This window comes from Desarmillaria tabescens (genome assembly GCF_030435595.1).
Source record: "Desarmillaria tabescens strain CCBAS 213 chromosome Unknown EV420scaffold_341, whole genome shotgun sequence".
Lineage (NCBI taxonomy): Eukaryota > Fungi > Basidiomycota > Agaricomycetes > Agaricales > Physalacriaceae > Desarmillaria > Desarmillaria tabescens.
The window spans coordinates 1-18,207 of record NW_026848640.1 but is presented as its reverse complement, the minus strand read 5'-3'; the positions used below and the strand labels follow the sequence as shown (position 1 = coordinate 18,207).

The following is an 18,207-nucleotide window of genomic DNA, read 5'->3' as shown; positions in this document are numbered from 1 at the left end:
ACCATCTCATTGACCGGGATTTGTGGGAGAAGGGCTTTCCTTCGTACCGGAGACAATGGTTCAGCCAGATCCTGAGAATTCGAACACGATAACCCTTCTCTCTCTCACCATACCCCGGCTAGACATCTTACATCCCAAATGAGCCTCCACAAGTTGATCGCATCGGTCCAGAGATTAATTGGTTCTCTGCGAACCGGCCCCGGCCACGGAAGCTGTGTGTCAGACGTGTCACTGTCGGAATCTACGTACTCCGTCACCACTTCCTCCTCCACGTTCCGCGGTTCCAGTTCCTTTATCCACTCCGGCAGTTCATCCCAGCTCGTGTATCTATTATCCCCCTAGAACCGCTCTTCGGGGGTCTCGGGCGGCGGACGGACGTTCGCAGCGTCGAACCCCAGTTCAAGCACTACCGGGTCCCCATCCGTCTCGAAGCTCTCCAAAGCAGGAGACATACACTTGACGAGGAGCACCAACGCCGGGTTGGCGCCATTGATAGTCAAATGACGGATATACGGCAAGGTGAGCAATTTGTATTGTAAGACACCATTGTGTTTGACTGATGGAGAGTAGAATTTTGGGGGGTAGTAGAACTCTTTCGAGTGGTAAAGATATCGAAGACGGGCGGAGTAATCGGCATCTTGGACGTCGTACGTGAATCGCATTTCTAGTGAATCGATGGTTCTAGGGGGGAAGAGAGTGTTGAATCGGGAGATGTAGGCGAAAGGCATTTGTTGGCTGACATTGTGGTAGAGGAGTGTTACGTGTCGGATATGGGATAGATTTGTGAATATTCGAGGGAAGCCGTAGAATAATGTGTCTTGGACGGAGACAGTGAGGGAACGACAGCAGCGACAGAAATAAGCGCCTAGAGAGAGCTGTGCACCGTCTGAATCTGTGACGGTGCTAGAAGTGAAAGTGGGGTCGGTTTGAAGGAGTACGATGTACTTGTAGTAAGCATATGAGACGATATGCAGATGTGTGAATGAGACACGTAGGAAAGTGAGCATCCATATTCGACAGACGTGAAGTGAGGCCTTCATAAAGAAATGACGCTCCTTTTTGCTCAAAGGGAGAGCCCATATCTCCTCGATAATGAGCGCGATGATTTCAACTGGTAAGTAGGGAAAACGATCGATAACAGAGGACGGTCTCGTTAGACTCATGATGGTTGTAAGTCCTGTTGCCGTTAGTAGCTGAAAAGGTGTTAACGCTGGACCCGGTCATCGGGCCGAATCCCGAACATGGCCAAGTTTGGTACCCACACCACCACGGCCCTTCGCATGGAATTGAAGATTCGCGCTTATCGCAGAATGGTATTTGAAGGTGTCGACTGACCGTGGCGCGACAGAGGCTGGGTGGCCACAGAGCTGTTTCAGTGCGAGTTAAGACATTCGTAAGCGTCGGTGGTGCCGGTAAGCCCCAAAACTGCGTCGGCGTTCACCCAAAAGAATTAAGATTGTATAGAACGTATCTGTACCCATAACCACACAGCAATGATAGCCTACAGTCATCTCACTGTAACATCAGTCAATTTCCAACACTCGAAAAGGAAAGAACCTACAGCCCTACGCTACATACCTAAATGCAGGATTCGCAAAATCCGTTATATCATCCACCATCGCTGTGCACTTGACTCCTCCTTCCGCCATCTCTCGGTCTCTCCGCTTATTCGACGTCAAGAACAGGGTCCTCAAAGCTAGAATAACGAAGACTTCAACGATGTTGGCGACGAGCATACCTACAATGCCGGTAGTGTATTTTGGTGCCTCTGAAGTCTTGAAGAGAAAGGGTCCGACAATGTTTCTAGGTATCACCGGTGGTTTAGCCGCATATATGCCTTTAACGGTGTTGTCTACATACCCTGTACATAGACCTAGGAAGACAGCCGCATTGGCGATAGCTAGAATAAACAAAGTGAGAAAGAACCAAAGCCCGCATACATCATAGAGTTCCACCTTTCTTCGTTTGACCGCCGACGTTTCCGGACACGAGTGACAGTCCGAGGACGAACGTAGCGTTATACGACCCAGTTAACCAGTAACCAATCAGGCGCGTAGGCTTTGAGGTCGCGGGACCCCAAGCCATCATCTAAATCCAAGGATCAGATCAGCAGACTAGCTTACGCTGGTTTGATGACCTTACACAGCTCCCAATTATATTAGGCAAGAGAAAAACGATCATAAGGAGGGTTCTGCTATTCTTCGGTGCTTTGGTGTTAAGCCACACAGCAAATAGGATACTGTGCGTGTTTGAGCACTCGATATGGAATATCACCGATGAACGTACCAAAAGCAGATGAAGAAACCGTAAGGGATCTGCATCAAAGTCGTCTCGAGTGTGTCAAAACCGAAACCTTGTATGATGAGCGTTCCACTGGGAGAGGAAGATAAGAATCGGATGGACTATCTAAGCCCACGTGAGTCTTACAAGTTCGAAATTCCGCCCTAGAGGGTACCATTAGCTTCCATGAAGTCCCGGCACAATCAAGAGACATACGTTCGGGATGTTTGAAGAAAACCCGAGCAGGAAGAAGAGATAGATCTTGGGATCGCAGAACGCTTCGACGATTTGATCAGGCTTCACTCTAAAGTGCGCTCAGACCGTTATCACCAGCATTATCAATAAAGTACGGACCTGTGAGTATCAGCACCAGCTTGATCATGCCTCTTACGACTCAGGACTACGAGCCGATCCTCATCCTTGAACCACCGCGACTTGTAATACGGAGAATCAGGAACAAACGTGAACATGACGATCGCCCAAAACGAGCAGAGCGCTCCGATGATAAGAAATTCGTAGCGCCACGATGGAAGAGCACCCTTGATCTGAGGAGAAGCGCATCAAGACAACCATCCTATGATTCTGGAGGATCGAGAACCCACGTACATGTCCAATGGCATATCCCAATAACCCACCGAGGGCGATACCAATACCATTCGCGCTATACCAGAGTCCGATTCGGATGGGTTGCTGGCTACGCGTGTACCACAGCCCGGTGATCAGAACGAAGGCAGGGTCAGCGGTAGACCCTGCCGCACCGGAGAGAATGCGCAGGATCATCATGTCTTTGAAGTCCTTCGCTGCTGCTTGCGCCATAAGAAGCACGCCCCAGAAGAAAATCTGCCAGGAATCTCAACGTCACAGTGAGTTCTAAAAGACAAGGCAGTAGTGAACCCACGTTGACAGCGAGGTATTTTGCGATAGGAAATTTCTGCATGAGCAGATTGGTCGGGAAAGCCCAGAACAACCAACCAACTAAAGGATCGATGAGTTCACGGAGAAGAATATAGAAGGTTCATGCGCACAGTAGAAGATACTTGAAAGCCATTGCTGTTGGCATTTACTGCGCGGTGAGACCAGTTAAACAACGCGGAACGAACACGCGTACGTATTCCGTTTTCCCTAGGGCTAGATCTTCCTTGACTGTAGTCGACGAAAATGAGAGGATTATAACGAAGTGAACAACGGCGACTCACTCCCGAAGATCGCAGCGTATGAAACCGTCGTCTTATCCCTGCGTAAACCTGGTCAGTGGTGGAATTTCACAATCGTATACACCGCATACATATAGTAAAACTAGAGCGCCAAATGTTTGAATGACTGAGAATAAACAATTAGGCGGACTCACCACGTAACAAACAGCCAATGCAGGAATGACCAGCAAGTCAACCCTTCGCTCAATCCTCTTAACGACCACCGGATCTAACACAGTCTCGTTCATACGTGCCAGGTCATCCAACAACGCGTGCTCAGGTTTTGCCTTCAAAATCTTTCCAAGGAATCCAGGACGACGCTCTTCGACATGATACTCAGAGGTCTCGATAGTCGGCTTGAAGTCGCTCATCGATGGATTATCATGTTGGTGAGGGCCAAACTTAGTCCGTTCCGTGTGGGGCCACAGGGTACGATTTGAGCTTCGCAATCAGAGAAGCGGTCTGGAACTGGGCCATATGCTTAACGGGAAAAAAAAAGAAGATTTGTAGATGAGCCCAATGGTCCACTAGGCTCGTCACTGGGTCTTGTCTGCCTTTCCAAAATGACGCATAGTAAAGACGAGCAGTGACAAAAGCGAACGATGGGTGACCTTCAGGTCTGTATTCTTTAGATAATGGTCTGGCGTCAGTACGTGGTCGAAGGCGCAACAAGAGCCTGATACGCACCGTGTGCCGCTACATATCAACTGTACGTGCCGCAACACAACGCAACATTCCGCTGTCTGCGATTGGAACTTGGTGTTGAACGCGAAGAAAATAAGAGGCTGGGAGAGGGCCTCAGGTCGGTGAACCTATTAAAGGACGGTCTCGAAATCTTGGATGCTATCCATGGTGGTAAAGCATATTGTTGGACGTTGCTTGAAGGTGAAGTTGTAGATGGATGGAGAGGGAAAGTGTCAAGCGAAGAACATTCCCAGGCTCAGTACGTCACATTTTATTTATTACTGATAAGACCCTCCTAGTTGCCAAAAGACTCGCAATTTGCCTAGCATCTACCAGTGTCTAGCATATTTTCCGAGAGTGTAAACTTTCCAGGGGATGCTCTTGGCTGTCATCTTCATTTCGAAGGAAACCGGGGCTTGCTAAGTGCGTCGTTTTTCTTGCTTTCATGGCTCATCGTCATTCATGCAATATATGCCAGCCGGGTATTGCGGCTTCTTACTGTAGCTAAGAAATTCTTTTACGAAATTCAAAAGTTATGTATTGATTGAGAAGAACTTTACGACAGCCCTTTTCTACCTTGACGCTCCTCACCATGGTGTATTATCCCTTCACAATCTTCATACCAGGATATGGGACTTCGCTGATAGGCGCCAGCGAACATATCGCTTCCTTTCACACAAACCAAGAGAACGGGTCAACGAAGCCATGGTCATATAGCATGGTTGCCTTCTCTGTGACCTCCATCCTCACTCTTGCATTTGTCTCCGAACAACTATGACCGGGAACAAAGCATTCAGAACTAGCGTCGTTCGCAGCACTGCTGTCGCAAAGCTCGGATCTTTCTGAACCCTGGATGTTTTGCCTGTGAGATTGTGAAAGGGTGAGGGTGTCGATTGATGTCGCTGTCGCTGTCGATGATATTGATCTTTGTCACACAGCTTCTGCACTGCGTATTTCTGCCATTGGTATTTATTAATAACCTCTCTTTCATAGCATCTTAAGTGATGTACTGCCATACTCCGATGTTGGCCATCACTGGTACAGGTCATTCAAAGCTCTCAGAGTTCGTACTCGGTCTCGGTTGATAGAACAAGAGCTGTCTGCAGGACGGGTCAAAGCTCGTCCATTCGTTGTCCTATCATTCACATCTGGAAACAGGGAAGTGAATTGAACAAGCGGCTATTTGTGAGTCTCCATCATTAGCTAACTATGAGATGATTGGAGAATGGTCTAACTGAGTCGTTATCAGCCGCGGAATCTTTGTGCTTGTGCTTGGACCGTTGGTGGGTTAGTTCATCTTCTGTTGATAATGTAAAGGGTAGGCAAAACCTGTGGGCTGTTTTATTCCGAGTGAACGGTTTTGAGAGGTGAGATCATCGATGCGCTTTGATGTTCTATGTCTGCTGATGTGTAACATTAAATACCTCCATCATTACGACCACCTCCCCATCACATGTACGACAGCATTGGCGCTTAAGATGGAGAGGAAATGAGATGTGTAGTGGGCGAATACTACTATATCTCGGTGCACAACTGTGTATCGAGCGTTGGAGCTGGGAAATCGATTCATTCCATATGCATTCAACACATTCACTGTCCTTATTGAAAAATATCGACACATCTAAGTTCAAGTTGATCGGGCTATGCCGCTGTATGTAATTCAGCTGTGGCCGATCACCTCATGTGTTGTTCTTGGCACTCGCAGATGCTCATGTATTTAAGCCAGACCATAGAGGCTGTCATCTGCTTCTTACCCTCTTGATTACACACCTCGACGACTTTGCCAGAGCAAGGAGCATTGGAACTTGTCTTTTGGAATCATCTACCTGTTGTGCTGCACATCTACATCTTACTGACACTTAACTAGGTGAACATGGGAAACAGTATGTATCTTTCATCTACCTTTGTGGCAATTCCTCAGTCCAGCCACATTAGGAATATCCAAATTTCTCTTCCAATCGCCTTTGAAGAGTATGAAGTTGATTTGGAATGGCTTGAAATCTGTTTTTTTGGCAAAAGATCTATCTTGTGAACAAGAATCTGGTGCTGATCAGGATGGGATAGAGCTGAATTCCAGATCTGTTTTAAAAGGTATGTGTCCTGTCCTAACAATGTCAGATGTGCCAACCAGCTGGCATCCAGAATCCTTCTCATAATTATCATTTTTAGGACCTCACAATGCTCCACTGAGAGAACCCTTGCTCATCACAAAGCCATTGTTTGTGCCTAATATGACTGGGTCATTTCGATGGGCAGCTTATGGCCTGCCAAATGAAGATCCTAAGTCAGCACCTCGTGCTCTAATAGGACCTGCTCCTAAAAAGAGCCAGCCCAATGATACCATCATCACTGCTTTGACTGAGATGTTACGGTTTATTCTTTTCTTTTTCTTTTCTTACGCATTCACGCTTACTCTATGCTGCTGCGGTGCTGCGATCCTGATCGGACATTCTCACGACACTATTTTTAGTCTACGCAACGTGTATTTAAGTAGAGCCTCAGCTGGTCTAAACCCCAGCTTCGGCTAAGGTTTATTCTACCTAACATCGAACTCCGTTCTTCGTGACTAAGTGTCCCATCGACTTGCGTCGCCTTTGACCTGTTAGTGCATCGTCTACCGAAGTGCGAGTAGCGATCCTAGCGCGATCTAAGTCGATTTGAGTTAGTGGCTAACATTTAGCCGAAGCTCGCTCTACGTTGCTCAGCGTCACTTCCGAGAAAGAGCGCTGCCCAACTTCTTTACAAAAAATTACCCCGCTTGACCAGAGAGGTCATCGCCTACGTTCGTGTGGACAACCCGGTGCTTGTCAACGTACGGCGAGTGGACCAACGGAAAAGCACTTACCGTCACCATTCATCCAATACACTACTTCGTTGCACTAGCCTTGTGGCTAATACCCCCTCGGCTACTCCTTCTATTGTTAGTGACCCGGTTGATTGTTGAAACCATCCTCTACGACGACCTACTCCTCGCAGTCTTTCTGACTGTCTACTTAACCTTTCTCCTAATCGCGCTCGGAATACCGGCAGCGTTGCTAGCAAGCTTGCTGGCCGCCCTGTACTCGTTATATCCCCGCCTCGTTTAGGAACCACGTATCCCAACACGAAACCCTTTATCCTCGCTCTCCAGCTCGCTTCCCTGTTGACAATCATATTGTTAATAGTGACGAGCTCTCCTGCCGACGACACCTGCGAAATCTCGTTAATGAACGGTTCCAACTACGAGACCGACCTTAGCTTGATTATCGCACTTCTCATCGTTCTCACCATCCTTGCGGTATACCAGCTTGCATGGTCAATCGTCGACCTACGCCAAGGATAGATCTCTATACGGATGCCCTGGTCCGACGCCATTCCTGCAATCTTCGCAACTTTTATCGCCTTTTTCTTGTCCATTTCTTTATACTACACACTCCGCTGCTGCCGACAACAGAGAAGGGTCCGACCTCAGCTTCCCTTCCACTACGTGCCCAGCGCACCCGCATATCCCCCGCAGGTGATAGACATCCCCGCGGCATCGCAACAAACACTACCACTCCCAGAAACCCCTCGGCCAGAACTACACTCTCTCTATGGAGAGTCCCTCTACGGATCGTCGCGACCCAGCTCGCGATCCTCAGAGTCGAGCACCGACTCCTACAGAAGCGCTACCGACGAGTCAACCGACTCCGTCGACATCACCGATACCAGGAGCATACTCCTCGACAGAGGAGACTCGCCCTTACCAGGTCTCTTCGACCAGTCTCCAGTCCAAGGCGAGTCTGGCGACGACAGAAGCCGAGGACAAGGCACCAGGCATCTGGTCGCGGGCGAAGAAAGCCCTGACACCGAGTGGGAAGGGGACGAGCTCACCGAGTGGGAAAGAACCCGTCTCGACGACCTCCTCGACGACCTCTATTCGAACACGGAAGAGGATGCAACCTATACCGGAGACAACTGGTCCGGAAGGTCATCCACAAAGTGGGTTGAAGCCCAGTGGGGAGACTCCGACCTCGGAGCAGAGCGCCGGAGGTTTATACAGAGGCAAAAGGACGACTACGACGCCGACTCAGGAGAGCTTGGCCTCGGAGCCTCCGCGGCTTCCACCAGTACAGCTCACTCACAGTCTATTCCAAGGGCCTGGCCAACCAATAGAGGCCCTCCAGTCGGCTGGCATCCCAGCACCAGCTGGGTCTACGCCGACGACGGGGAAGAGACTCCTGTGGCCAGAATCGCAACCAGAAGAGAGCCCGACCCGATCCCTGAAGGGTCCGAGGCACCAACGCTCCCTACCCCCGTCCCCTCGATCGAGTCGACGAGTGGGGAGCTTTGGAGCGAGTTCCCAGATCTCGACGCCGAGGAACTTGGGACAGTTACCGCCGCCGAGCGCCTCGCCGGAGTCTCCGACTGGGAACCGTCAGTCGCGTCGAGAGCCTTCGCCGACCCAGTCCCTCTCTCACAGCGTCCGTGGCCCCTCCTCTATCACACGTACGTCGAGTCCCTCGGACTCTCTCGAGATGTCCGGGAGTCCCCAGAGGGTCAGGCCCGAATGGACAGAGGCCGAGCGCATGATGCACGCATCCGACGTGCCGAGGAGGACGCCCTCTATGGGCCCAATGGATTCTGGGATCTACCCGTTGAGCCCGACGCCACTCCCGCCGAAATCGATAACAGGATACGAGCCGCTGCAGTTCGCTACACCGGATACGCCCGGAGGGCCGGAACAGATCTCGAAGCCCGAGCTCGAGCCTGGAGAGTCTATCAGGAGGAGATCTCCAATGAGGACTCCGACATCGGGAGGTGGAGGCGAAACAAGGAAATTGACCGAATCGCCCGAGAGAGGAAGGAGGCAGAGGATGCCAAGTCGGCCCCCAAACCAGGCCCTGGAACCGACGGTAATGGCGGCGGTGAAACAGGTCCTTCTTCAGGGACCAGTGCCTAGGCCGGGCATTTTCGAACTATTACCCTGGCACGGGTTGTACGAAATCATGATGGAAGATATGGAGAGAGACCCGCAGTGGCTCTTCTCCGAGGCGGGCGAAGACTACCGCCATGCGAAACAAATGGGGGATGTATATCTGATGAAGAACATCCTCGAAGTAGAAACCTGGCACCGGGCGGCTATTGTCTGGAACCTGGTCAACCCCAATGCCCCACAACGGGGATGTGAAGCGTACCGAAGGCCTCAGCCGATGCCTCACCCTACGGACGCTTCGGACTTCTTCCCCGAAGGCTTCTTCGGAGGAGCGGGAGAAGACGATGACGACATGGACGATCCAGGTGCTGGACCGTCTCGCACTGACAAGGGGAAGGGGTCCACGGTACCCCCGTTCCCACCAAAACAGCCGACCTACCCGGACCCCGCAGGATATCCTCCTCCGGGGGAAAATCGAAACCTGCGGTCGGTATCACGACCACCTAAACCGCCGGTACCACCGCATGTACCCTCTCCCCCGGATCCCATTCCTCCCTGGCAGCTCGCGCCGGGGGCGGTCAATAATCCATGGAACGATGTCAAGCCCAAGTTAGTAACTCAGCCCGAGTACTTCACCGGGGTTTCCTCGGACATCACCCGCTTCTTACATCACTGCGAAGTTTACTTCGCGGTGTTCCCCATGTATTACACCATGAACGACCAGGGGCAGAACCCCTATCGTATCACGTTCGCTCAGGGGTATCTACGAGGGGACGCGCAGCAGTGGTGGGTCGACCAGTACTACCGCTACCGAGACCCGCAAGGCCACTGGAGATTCCCCACTTGGGCGGAATTCTCCGAAGACCTCAAGCGCGAATTCCGCGAAGTGGCGGAGTTAACAATATGGAAGACGGAATGGAAGAAAGTCCGACAGGCGGACTGCAAGTCCGCAGTCGAGTTCTTTGCCAAATTCGAGCGGCTGGCCCACAAGTGCGAGGAGTTCGGAGATGAGAAGCAGATGTTCGAAGCGGTGGAAGCGGCGATAAGGCCAACGGTGCGGAATACGGTTATGCATGGGGACAACGAGCGCCCCACAACCTACGCACAATGGAAGGCGCGAGTCCTAAGGATCGACGCCAACTATAGGTACGGAGTAGCCCAAGGACTGGGCAGTAAGTCCTCCTCGAACCAAGGCGGTTCGGGTCGAGGCAATCAATCGAAAGGAAGCGGATCGGGTGCCGGAGGCGATAAGAAGGACGCCACGGGGACCACGTACGGTGGAACGGGGCAGCCAATGGAAATCGACAAGCTGCGGTCCGACAAGCGGTGCTTTAAGTGTGGGAACACGGGGTGGAACCCCAAGCACAAATGCCCTGACGACAAGTCCAAGTGGCTTCCCGTCAAACTCCCACCACGCAAAAAGCCCAACGTCGCCCGCCTCCGCCAATTGCTCGCTGAAGCCGAGAAGGAAGATCTGGGAAAGGATACCAAGGTCGAAGAAGTAAAGGACGAGAAGGAGAAGTCGTCAAAAGACCAGCCGGCGTCGAAATAAGCGATTCGACGGCGTCGGCAAAGGACTTAGTTTCATCTGGTGCGCGCTCCTGTACTTGTAGTCAAGCTCAATCTGTATATGTAGGTACTCCCTATGAACAATATACCAATTTTTTCGCCGCTCTACCAGTAGAAGAAACTAAGGACGATGAATCGCAAACCGCCAACGGCGTAGGAGGGGATTTCCGCCACTCCGCGCAGTCTGCGCTCAGTACTGAACCCCTAGGGGCCGTCCGAGCTCAGGAACCCCCGGCTCACCGCACAGGGAAAGCCTCTCGAAGGCAGAGCCCCCTAGGTCGAGTCCCGACTGCACCCTTGACGAAGGGAGGTCAGCCCGGAGAGGGAGAAAGGTCGTCAGCCCAGCCCGCTGGGCCTGCGTCTCCGCCTGTGGAGGCGTCTGTTCCAGTGGGAAGCGTCGGAAAAGCAGCTGAGGCTGTGAGCTCGGGGGACCACCTGCCCTTAGTAGCCAAGGGACACCCGACGGCAAACAGTGCAGACCCCTCGAAGGAGCCAATATGTGTGCCCCCGCGAAGGGCAACCCGAAGTACCGCCGGGTCTAGGAAGAGCAATAAGAACAGGACGACTGTGGAGGTTACAACGCCGCGCACAAGCGCCCGTGGCCAGGGCCGAACACAGGGCAGCGAGCCCTCCTCCACCACCTCGATTTTCAAAGGCGCCCAAATGCCGCCTCTGGACCTTTCTCGTCCAGGTGACCAAATGCCACTTCGAGGGAAGAACCCAAGGGTTCTGTTGGAAGAAGTAGAAGATGAAGAAGCCCACTTGCGGTCCGACATACCGGTAGTAACTCCCCGAAGGCCGACGTCTCCCGCTGTGTCTCTCACCGCGAACGCCAACGACAAGAAGGTGTTCGCGGCAATGTACTACGAACCCCATGGTATCCTGTGGACCCGCCGGGCCTTACGGATTGCTCGAGGGGATGCAGCAGCTCGCGCCGTTCTCAACGGATGGGTACATCGGCGACGACGCGAGGAGGTAACCGATCAACTTTGTCATCAGCTAGAAGAGCAGACTGAGACTGCCGCCCAGGCCAGAGAGAGGTGGCAGTGGATGGAAGACTTGCAGAAGCCGCCCATGTACATTAGGGGGCGGAAGGGGCGTAACGTTTCAATAAAAGTGCAATTAGAAACCCTGGACACGAGGGAGACCCACGCCCTGAGCGCCTTAGTAGACAGCGGGGCCACCGGTAGTTCTATCGACCGGACCTGGGCCCAGGAACACGACCTTAACCTCAAAAAGGCGGCTCGACCCGTGCCGGTCTACAATGCCGACGGCACCCGTAACAAAGGAGGGGATATCACCGAGTATGCCGAAGTACGGCTACGGATAGGGGACCACGTGGAACGGATCGAACTAGCCGTAGTCGATCTAGGCTCCACCCCCTTGTTCCTAGGGCATGACTGGCTCCAACGTCATAACCCGCTTATTGACTGGGACACCGGGGCGGTCACCCTAGCCCGATGCACGTGTCGAAAAATCCCATTTTCCCTCCCCGATACCGATCCATCGGCGCGATGGGACGAGTATGAAGAAGGAGACACCATCCTAGTGATTGACTTCGAAGAGGCCTTCCACGTCCGGGCCATGGGGACTAGAGCTAACGAACTAGCCGCCCAAGCCAACGCAAAAAAGGACGCCAAGTCATTCGAAGAGATAGTACCCGAAGAGTATCGGGACTTTAAGGACATCTTTGATAAAGAAAATTTCGACGAACTTCCCCCACGTAAACCCTGGGACCATGCCATCGAGTTAATCCCCAACGCTAACGCCAACCTAGACTGCAAAGTCTATCCACTCAATCCCACGGAACAGGAAGAGCTGGATAAGTTTCTGGATGAGAACCTGGCCACGGGGCGTATTCAGGCTTCAAAGTCGCCCATGGCCTCCCCATTCTTCTTCGTCAAGAAAAAGGATGGAAAATTACGACCTGTACAGGACTACCGAAAACTTAACGAGATGACCATCAAGAACCGTTATCCGTTACCGCTTATCGGGGAGCTCATGGACCGGCTGAAAAAGGCCAAATACTTTACTAAACTGGACGTCCGGTGGGGTTACAATAACGTGCGGATCAAGAAGGGAGACGAGTGGAAGGCCGCCTTTCGAACTAACCGCGGTCTCTATGAGCCCCTCGTCATGTTCTTCGGGCTCACCAACTCCCCGGCTACCTTCCAGTGGATGATGAACGACATCTTCAAGGATCTCATCACCGCTGGGGAAGTATCGGTGTATCTGGACGACATCCTCATTGCCTCCAAAACCAAGGCGGAGCATAAGAGGATTGTACGAAAAGTCCTCCAGATATTGCGAGAAAATCACTTGTTCCTCAAAGCGGAAAAGTGTGAATTTGAAGTGGAAGAGACGGAGTATTTGGGGGTGATCATCAGCGAGGGAAAGATTCGCATGGACCCCGTTAAAATCGCGGGCCTTTTGGACTGGCCGACCCCTCGTAGGAAGCAAGAATTGCAATCCTTCCTCGGGTTCTGTAACTTTTATCGGCGGTTCATTCGTGACTACAGCAAGCACGTTCGACCATTAACAATGCTTACCGGAAAGCAGGAATGGACGTGGGGGGAGACCCAGCAGAAAGCGTTTGAAAAACTCAAGGAGTTATTCCGTGAAGACGTCGTACTGGCCATTCCCCTCGATCAAGGACGGTTCCGGGTAGAGGCAGACTCAAGCGAGGGAGCGGTAGGAGCTGTACTTTCGCAATGGCAGGATGAGAAGTGGCGACCAGTCGCGTTTCTGTCCAAGGCCCTTTCAGTCACAGAGCGCAATTACGAAATCTACGATAAAGAGCTTCTCGCAATTATGATTGCCCTCGAAGAATGGCGCCAATACCTCATGGGGGCCCGAGAGGATTTCGAGATCTGGACTGATCATTCAAACCTCCAGTACTTCCGCAAACCCCAGAAACTCAACCGACGACAAGCCCGTTGGGTAACGGAGTTGGCGGAGTACCAGTTCAGTTTACACCATAAGCCCGGAGCTCAAAACCGTAAGGCCGACCTCCTATCCAGAAGGGCGGATCACGACCAAGGGAAGGAGGATAATCGAGACGTTGTGGTCCTAAAAGCGGAACACTTTAGGGCCCTAGTAATGCTGACCATGGAGGACTTACACGAGAGAATCAAGGCGGCAACGCACGATCCCCGCCACTGGGACAGAGGCATTTCGGACTCCCTCAACCATGAAAAGGGCGTCTCCCGAGAGCAAGATATGTTGTGGTACGACGGACGCATTTACGTACCGGTGGATCGGGACCTTCGAGGGCAAATCATCGCCCTCAAGCACGACCACGTCACAGCTGGACACCCAGGAATTGAGAAGACCAAAGAGTTGGTACTTCGCGATTACTGGTGGCCCCGGATGCGTCGAGACATAGAAGCCTATGTAAAAGGGTGCGAAGTCTGCCAGCGAACCAAGGCGGACCGTCGCCCGAAACGGGCCCCCTTGCATCCTAACGAAATACCCGTACGCCCGTGGACCCACGTTTCGGTCGACATGATCACCAAACTCCCGAACTCCAAAGGCTACGACTCAATTCTCGTTATCGTCGACCGATTTTCTAAAGCCATCATTCCTATTGCCTGCACCGAAGAGCTCACTTCCCTCGGATTCGCTAAAATCCTGAGGGACTACGTCTACGTACCCTATGGTGTAATGCCTGAAAAGGTAATCTCCGACCGGGGGTCCGTCTTTGTTTCCAAGTTTATGAAGGAATTCTACCGACTGCTCCATGTCGAGGGGAACCCTTCTACAGCCTACCACCCGCAGACAGACGGCCAAACCGAAAGGGTAAACCAAGAGATCGAGAAATACCTCAAGATGTTCGTCAATGACAGACAAGACGATTGGAGTGAATGGTTACCGTTGGCAGCCTTCACTCACAACAATCGTCAACACTCAGCGACAGGGTACTCCCCCTATCGAGTCATCTTCGGAAGAGACGGAGAGGTCATCAAAACTCCTCAACGAGCAACGGCCGTTCCCGCAGCAGGGAGATTGGTGGAGGAGATCGAGAAAGCACAAGGCGAGGCCAGAAAGTCATTAGAAAAGGCGGCAGAGTCCATGAAAAAGGCCTACGACAAACGAAAGAACGTCGCAGTGGAATACCAAGTGGGAGACAAGGTATGGCTCGATTCGACCAACCTCCATCTCCCTCGGCCGACCAAGAAGCTTGGGGACCGTCGTGTTGGCCCCTTCGCCATCACGGGCAAAAAGGGGGCCTCCGCTTATGAGTTGAAGCTGCCGATAAAATGGAAGATCCACAACCGCTTCAACGAGTCGCTCCTCACACCCTACATCGCCCCAACCTTCCCTAATCAACCACGTCCCGAGAGGCCGCCTCCAGATTTAATTGATGATGAAGAAGAATACGAAATCGAGGAAATAGTGGAGCAGCGGAACAAGGTTATAGGTCGCGGACGAACTCGTCGCGCCATAACGGAGTACCTGGTAAAGTGGCGAGGATACCCGAGGGAGGAGAACTCCTGGGTCAAACGTTCAGACATGGCCAACGCGGAGGAACTCGTAAACGAGTACGAAGCACGCCTCCAAAGAATTTATTGGGAGGTCAACAAGTATGGACGAACGGTGGGAAGAGACGACAACATACCACCGGGCGCTGGAACAGCCTACCACGACCCGGACACCCCTTGTGTCACGGATATCGAAACTGTTTATTCGTCGGAATGCACGAACCCAAGACACTCCGAAGTACAGTCCTCAATGGCGATGCGGGAAGTCACAGCAGAGGAAGCAGAGGGGATACCGAGGTTGGAAGAAACATCGGACGAGGAGGACTCCGAACTAGACCTCGAAAACCTACAACGGGTCTATGAAAATTGGGAGTTCGACTCAGAAGATGATGACAACGATGATGACAGCGTCTTATCCTTTTACAGTCAAACTGCACAAAGCGGCGAGGGGACCGAGGACTCATTCGGGACGAACGAGTCTTAGAGAGGGGGTAATGTTACGGTTTATTCTTTTCTTTTTCTTTTCTTACGCATTCACGCTTACTCTATGCTGCTGCGGTGCTGCGATCCTGATCGGACATTCTCACGACACTATTTTTAGTCTACGCAACGTGTATTTAAGTAGAGCCTCAGCTGGTCTAAACCCCAGCTTCGGCTAAGGTTTATTCTACCTAACTTCGAACTCCGTTCTTCGTGACTAATTGTCCCATCGACTTGCGTCGCCTTTGACCTGTTAGTGCATCGTCTACCGAAGTGCGAGTAGCGATCCTAGCGCGATCTAAGTCGATTTGAGTTAGTGGCTAACATGAGACTGACAAGGATGAATCATCAATCAAGGTTCCATTGCAGTTGGCTTATGCTGGTGGAAAACCTGTGATATCATCCTCCCTTGCTGACACTCCCTGTGCTATCCTTGGTACTCAGGGCATCTTAGATAAAATCAATGCCACTCTTGGAACAACATACACTTTGAACATTCCATCTCTCTCTTCTATCCTTGAAGAGTATATCTCAAATAACTATGACTTTGGGACTGCATATAGCTATCTTCGCTCAGTGTGGTTTATCAATGACTGGAGCATTATTCAAGATACACTACACATGCAGGAAGAGAAGGATAAAGAAAGAAGACAAAAGGCAGTTGTTGATGGCAAAATTGTTGATCCATACATGCCACCTCGACGTGTCTGGGATCTTTACAGCAATCGTGTAGTGCCATCATGGATTGCTAAAAAAAGACCTCTGCCCATATCACATGCATGGTTGGATGAGGAGAATCGGATTGCAGTGTATACTCCTATTAATGGGAAGGAGTGGCCTGTGCCAATGCCAAAGAGTGCTGATCTTCATCTCATTCGCATTGAGATGTTAAACCTGGAAGCTGAGTATGTGTGGTTGGATGTGCTCTGCTTAAGGCAGAACAGTAGCTTAGATCAGCTGAAAGAGAAGCTGCGTACAGATGAGTGGAAGCTGGATGTACCAACTATTGGAAATGTGTATGATTACACAATAGTGGTAATTTACCTGAGTGGGCTTGGGCTGCCTTTCAGTTTGAAGGAGGGTGACTTTGAAAGTGAGCGGTGTTGGTTTCAGCGTGCATGGACACTACAGGAGATTGGATTAAAAAGGATTATTGCTGGAGATATGCCTTCTGGACCTCTACATGTGTGTCCAGTGCATGGGAGCCAAGACTATAAAGGAGAAATACTGATGCAGTTTCAAAAAGAGCTTGAGTTAGTGCATAATATCATGTGGTCACCAACAGGAAGATCATGGGGTAATCTTTTCACAATTCTTGCTGAGATGCAAAAGCGAAAATCAACAAATTCTATAGATAAAATTGCAGGACTATCATTCCTTTGTTGGTCAGAGAAAATACCAGCATACTATGAAAATCAGTCTGTGGAAGATGCATGGACAGCACTAGTCAATGTAATGGCTATGGAAAAGCGAGGAGAATTGTTCTTCTGGTATCCTGAGCCAGGAAATTCAGGTGTAAAATGGAGACCAACATGGGACCAGATTATGACATATCTTCCACCTGCAGATGTCTCAAATGAGATGCTTGTTTGGTGGGATGAAGAATGGGATGTAGACTGGCACCATGGACCTTGTATTGAGAAGGGGTTTGTGCAGGGGTTAGCTGTGCAAGATGAGGAAATAATTGATCGATATGGAGAGCTGATTGTTAAAGATAACAAAGAGAAAGAACATATATTTAAAATCATTGCATCTCACAATTATCTCATACCTGAAAACACATATGTACTACTTGGTACTCGGCTGAATCATGAGCTGGATCTTGAGTGTTCAGTGCAACATTGGGCTATTGGACATAGAGTGCCATCTACTAAACAGTTTGAGAAAGTGTCAGTATTTAAAATGGCTGATAAAGAAGCATGGAGATTAAAACATCTGAATGTTACTAAAGACTGTGATATTGTTTTTATTTGAGGTGAACATACATTGTGTAGTAGCTTTAAAGTACTATTTTCAAGTTAAGTAGCTAATAAATCTATTACTCACTATATAATATAGTGAAAATGTAAAAATTGTATTATAAATCCAACATCTACTGATATATCTGCCAGGTGAATAGTCTAGAAATTTGCTATTATATTTATTATAAGAAAGAATACAATAAAGCAAGAATATATATAAGTAAAAAACACTGGTAAGTAGCTGACAGTGAGATTTAGTCAAAACAAGGTCTTCTGAGTAAAAGCTTGCTGAATAATGTGCAGCCTAAGGTGTTAGTGACTGATTGAACAAACAAGATCAAACAACTACATGTGACTCGCATTTTGGTCAGGCACATATGAGTTGCTCATAGGTTTGTTCTCAGGGAGCATGCATGCTTAGTATTTGAGAGTGAGTTCTAGCCAAGTTATCGGGTGAATAAACTTTAGTTTGAGACTGAGGTTTAGGACCTGCAGTTGAGCTACTTATATACAGTTTGGGTCATGCTATGTATAGTACAAGAGTCTGTAGCGGTGTGGACAACACATGGTACCAGCATAGCATGATGCGATCAAGGTTGGAATATTAGCATAGCAGGATTATGATGGGAGCAATAAGATAAGATATCCAGTGAGATCGTGATATT

The 18,207-nt window shown here is 50.4% G+C and overlaps 4 protein-coding genes across 4 annotated transcripts; 2 read left to right on the top strand and 2 right to left on the bottom strand.

Annotated features, from left to right (window-relative positions):
- Positions 1-206: 206 nt before the first annotated feature.
- EV420DRAFT_730961 (uncharacterized protein) lies at positions 207-1,644 on the bottom strand. Its single transcript, XM_060483246.1, has 3 exons — positions 1,579-1,644; positions 1,263-1,515; positions 207-1,193 (listed from the first exon to the last, which is right to left on the bottom strand). The coding sequence occupies exon 3, from the start codon at positions 1,161-1,163 to the stop codon at positions 339-341; it is 825 nt and encodes a 274-aa protein (XP_060321337.1). The 5' UTR covers positions 1,164-1,193; positions 1,263-1,515; positions 1,579-1,644; the 3' UTR covers positions 207-338.
- EV420DRAFT_1607464 (MFS general substrate transporter) lies at positions 1,288-3,987 on the bottom strand. The gene is given in 18 exon segments (XM_060475048.1): positions 1,288-1,511; positions 1,565-1,803; positions 1,861-1,900; positions 1,956-2,088; positions 2,143-2,240; positions 2,253-2,254; positions 2,290-2,373; positions 2,428-2,444; positions 2,497-2,584; positions 2,635-2,825; positions 2,887-3,120; positions 3,179-3,255; positions 3,306-3,330; positions 3,389-3,423; positions 3,477-3,514; positions 3,566-3,577; positions 3,607-3,609; positions 3,633-3,987. 17 exon segments carry the CDS (start codon positions 3,842-3,844, stop codon positions 1,566-1,568), a joined length of 1,527 nt encoding a protein of 508 aa, XP_060321336.1. The 5' UTR covers positions 3,845-3,987; the 3' UTR covers positions 1,288-1,511; position 1,565.
- A 1,924-nt stretch (positions 3,988-5,911) lies between these two features.
- EV420DRAFT_1607446 (uncharacterized protein) lies at positions 5,912-6,715 on the top strand. The gene is made up of 3 exons (XM_060475047.1): positions 5,912-6,040; positions 6,093-6,248; positions 6,327-6,715. The coding sequence occupies exons 1-3, from the start codon at positions 6,031-6,033 to the stop codon at positions 6,683-6,685; spliced, it is 525 nt and encodes a 174-aa protein (XP_060321335.1). The 5' UTR covers positions 5,912-6,030; the 3' UTR covers positions 6,686-6,715.
- Positions 6,716-16,202: 9,487 nt separating this feature from the next.
- On the top strand, positions 16,203-17,555 carry EV420DRAFT_1285167 (uncharacterized protein; the record flags this gene model as incomplete). The annotated part of the gene is made up of 1 exon (XM_060468328.1): positions 16,203-17,555. The coding sequence occupies one exon, from the start codon at positions 16,203-16,205 to the stop codon at positions 17,553-17,555; it is 1,353 nt and encodes a 450-aa protein (XP_060321334.1).
- Positions 17,556-18,207: the final 652 nt, after the last annotated feature.